General features: G+C 37.4%; 1 protein-coding gene across 2 annotated transcripts in view; it reads right to left on the minus strand.

The window, feature by feature from the left end:
* Window positions 1-4,280, minus strand: part of LOC107664087 (cadherin-18-like) — a 66,789-nt gene that overhangs the window by 18,858 nt on the left and 43,651 nt on the right. For both annotated transcript variants that reach the window (XM_016454546.1, XM_016454545.1), the window contains exons 5-7: window positions 1,769-1,936; window positions 1,267-1,454; window positions 866-1,119 (exon numbers count right to left, since the gene is read on the minus strand). In XM_016454546.1, the coding sequence (XP_016310032.1) occupies window positions 866-1,119; window positions 1,267-1,454; window positions 1,769-1,936 (610 nt within the window). The remainder of the gene's footprint in view (window positions 1-865; window positions 1,120-1,266; window positions 1,455-1,768; window positions 1,937-4,280) is intronic.

Here is a 4,280-nt window from a genome sequence, read left to right on the forward strand (position 1 = left end):
CTGGGGGGGGGGGGGGGGGGGGTACGTTTTAAATACTGAACGTATTTAAAGCTTCTGGAACTTATTATTAAGCTATTAGAACCCTAGTGGAAATTATTTTATAGAGAATTTATTTTATTATTATATAGTGAAGTATTTGAAATACATTTGTTTTATGCTAACATTTACATAATTATACCCTGCAGTTGCACTTTTGGTATACTAAACTGGTTTACTTAAAGTCTGCTAAATTGGAACAACTAATTTTGTGCTTATTGCACTTTAATTGTGCGGAAGTTGTGCTGAGGTGCAACTAAAGATATACTTAAGTGTATTTATGCTAAAGTGGAACTATTGCAAGTATACTTCAGGTACACTGTAAATATCTTGCATTTAAAGACTGATATTAGACAGAGATTATACAATGCTCATTAATAGTGATATTAAACATTTTAGGCAAAATATTAAGAAATGTGCATTGTGCAATAAAGAAATACTCCAAATAAAGTTTAATTATAATTTTATATCAGTAAATTTTAAGTGATATGTCAATAAATATGTTCATGGATTTGATAAATGTATTTTAAATAAATTATGGCATATTTTTATTTGTATTTTTTTAGGGAAATAAGACAAAAATAGTACTTGCTATTACCATAGTTTGCTATGGGAGAATATGTATTTTAATTGCAATACTGCCTCTTTGCTACTGTCAATCAAATTGAGGAACTGAATTAAAATTTTAAAGGCATTCTCAATTCAATTCTGAATGGGGCACAACCCTGGTAGACAACTGGCAGAGACAGACGATGACATTTGTATTGATAGCCATTTAAAATATACCTCAAAACCACATATACCAGTATAATTCTCTTTGAAAACTCACCTGACTTTGCTTCTTGTGCTGTCCGGGTCTTGAGCAGTTACCATGCCAACCTCTGTCCCAGCCGGAGCATTTTCATACACATCCATGATATAGTAGTCCATAGTAAACACTGGAGCTTCATCAACATCCCCAATGATAAGCTTGAGCGTGGTGGTGTCTTTGAAAGGGCCCAGGTAAGAAAAACGAGGATCCAGATGGGTGTTGACACCTTCTATGTTCAAAGAGTACGCTTTCTTCTTCTCGTAGTCCAGAGGCTAGAAAGGACATCAGTAATAAGATCAAGGGAGAAGCAGAAAAACAGTTTAGCCAGCTTGGGAAAAGACAGGACATGGATGAATAAGCAGACATGAATTTACATGGCTGTTGAACCCCTTGTTTTTGTGTGAACATATAGTTCTGACCATTCTGAGGGAGATGATTCCTTCTCTCTTGTCACTGTCTGTAGAGATGGAAAACATGGCAGCTCCTTCTTCATTGGTAATTCTGTATGTCATCTCAGAGTTGATGCTGAGATCTTCATCGTTCGCTTTGATTTTACCAACTGCTTTCCCTACCTGAGCAGATTCTGGCACGTACAGCTGATAGTTCTCTGAAGTGGAGGATAAACACAAACAGAACAGATGCAATTTTATTAAACATTCGAAATCTTTTGATGCGAATATTAAAAAGTGCCGCTTGCGCTCAACTAATTTGCAGGGTTTATTTGGGATAAACCTGAGCAAGCTCAATAAAAGTTGTTTACTTTCACAAAATAAAGCTTAAACGAATTCAGCCATTTGGGATAAATTCACAGTACATTCAAAGGGATTTAAAGATTAGATGGTTATGGAAAGGGCGTGCCGCGTGCCTAAAATCCAGATTTTTTCCATGGTGAAAGAGATCGAGAGAAGCAGAGACTCATACTTTGAGGGAATCGCGGTGGATTGTCGTTGACGTCGGTCAGTGAGATGTTGACTGTTGTGGATCCAGACAGACCCCCGACAGAGCCGGCCATGTCTTTGGCTTGGATGATGACGGAGTACATCTCTCTAGTTTCTCTGTCCATGTTCGGCAAAGCTGTCCTGATGACACCTATGACCCAGAGGGCAGAAAGGATAAATATAGCTCACGCTGACCTACATAACCCATATCCCATTATTGGATGTTCAAAATGATATTGCCATTTTCTGCAAATTATGGTGTTCAAGTACAAATATTAAAATGGACAATATTCGCATACCAGGCAAAGGTTAGGGAGGTCTTGAGCCTTCCAAATAAAGTGAAAACAAAAGGTTGTCTTATTTGTATACGTTAATCAAGGTGTGTATTTTCTCAGTTTGCATTTTGCAACAGCAAACTGCAAAAGCCCTTTTTAGTATAATTATTAACATATGTGACCATGGACCACAAAACCCAGGTAAATTTTTCGAAATTGAGATTTATATATCATCTGAAAGCAGGATAAATAAGCTTTCCATTAATGTGTGGTTTGTTAGGATAGGATAATATTTGGCAGAGATACAACTATTTGAAAATCTGGGATCTGAGGGTCCAAAAAATATCTAAATATTGAGAAAATCGTCTTTAAAGTTGTCCAGATGAAGTTCTTAGCAATGCATATTACTAATCAAAAATTACGTTTTAACATATCTACAGTAGGAAATGTACAAAATATTTTCACGGAACATGATCTTTACTTAATATCCTAATGATTTTTGGCATAAAAGAAAAATCAATAATTTTGACCGATACAATGTATTTTTGGCTATTGCTACAAATATACCCCAGCGACTTAAGACTGGTTTTGTGGTCCAGGGTCACATATATGTATCTTGACAGAAATAAATGTTTTGTCCCAGTTTATTCATGTATAAGCTGGGACAAAACATTTATTTCTGTCAAGATACACTGAACATTTTCTATGGAAATTCCCATAAAATGGTAGAAAATCCCTTAAAAGTCACCATAGAATTCACATACAATTCACGAAAATGAGGCACTGGAGCTGTGAAGTTTCTACAAAGGAAAAAAGCACCATAAAAGCAAAATATAAGTAGTCCACACAACACATGCACTATATTTTAAGTCTACTGAAGCCATATGACAGTATATCTCTGTGTGAGGATCAGACTGATATGAAGTCATTATTCAGAGAAAATGATAGCCATGGTCACCACTTATTTTCACTGTGCGGAAAAGAACAGCTTGGAAATTCAGCCTAACATCTCCTTTTGTTTTCCACAGAAAATGGAAAGTTAAATGGGTTTTTGAAAGACATGATCATGAGTAAATAATGAATATTTGGGCGAATCATCGCTTGAACTCAAACTGCTATAGCCCTTTGATGGCATTTCCAGCAATAAGAGCCCCGTTCATAGGAAGGGTGCGTGTTCAGAATATCATGTGTACACACTGCAGATCTTTGACCCCTAGTTATTGAGGCGTGAGCTCACAGCAAGTGGTTATCCTCTGTTTTGCCCCTGCTCTGACCTGACCAAGCTCTTTTCAACCTTGAAAACACACCAGCAGGCGAGTACTGACCCCTCACCTCCATGTACCGTTCCTATGCAGTTTAAGCCCTTAGCATGAACCTTCCTTTCCAGATGTGCACACACACTCTTGCACAAAGCATGCTGGTGATCATCTCCTGCATACTCCACAGCTCTAAAGCAAAGTCTGCCATCTGCTCCAACACTTCCCTCAGGAGATAGAGGATAAGACAGGGATGAAGGAAAGGCTGGAAAGCAGAACAGCTTGAGTTTGCCATGTGAACTTGCATTTGTGCCCCTTTACGCCATGAGATCCCATGGTAATGTTTGCTGAGAAATGAGCACCAACTGACATGAAACACCCAGGCCCCAGTTCACAAATATGGGCAAACAAAGGGCTGTTTAAAAACAACTGGAAATCAATAACATCATTTCAAACATTTGCAAGCTCTGTCAGTATATAGCACTAGAATCATTTTATTTACTTGTTAGTGAATATATATATATATATCTATATCTATATATATATATATATATATATATATATATACATATATATATAGGATATTTCTTGAATCAATATCGCTACTCATCATAAGTACTTGGTACATTATCAGCGTAGCAGGAGACGTTCAAACTAGTTTACGTCTCTTTGATGATTGGTTGATATCAGAAGGGAGGCTAGCCTCCCTTATGAGGATTCTTTTCTCAACACTCCTCAGCGCTGAAAGTGAACACTTGATGCTGATTGGCAATTTTTTTTACCAAAGGAGGCACGAGAGCTCATCTCTCCCCCGGCCTCCCCCTACCCTTCTCTATCATTAGCGGTTGTCATTACATCAGAAGATTCGGCACATTCGTGATAGAAAAGCGGCGCTTTCACGGTATGGTATTACAACTGTGAAATTACAAACAAAAAATACACATTCTGAGACATGAACTGAAAT

This window comes from Sinocyclocheilus anshuiensis, unplaced genomic scaffold (genome assembly GCF_001515605.1).
Source record: "Sinocyclocheilus anshuiensis isolate Anshui unplaced genomic scaffold, SAMN03320099.WGS_v1.1 scaffold23, whole genome shotgun sequence".
In the NCBI taxonomy this organism is placed as follows: domain Eukaryota; kingdom Metazoa; phylum Chordata; class Actinopteri; order Cypriniformes; family Cyprinidae; genus Sinocyclocheilus; species Sinocyclocheilus anshuiensis.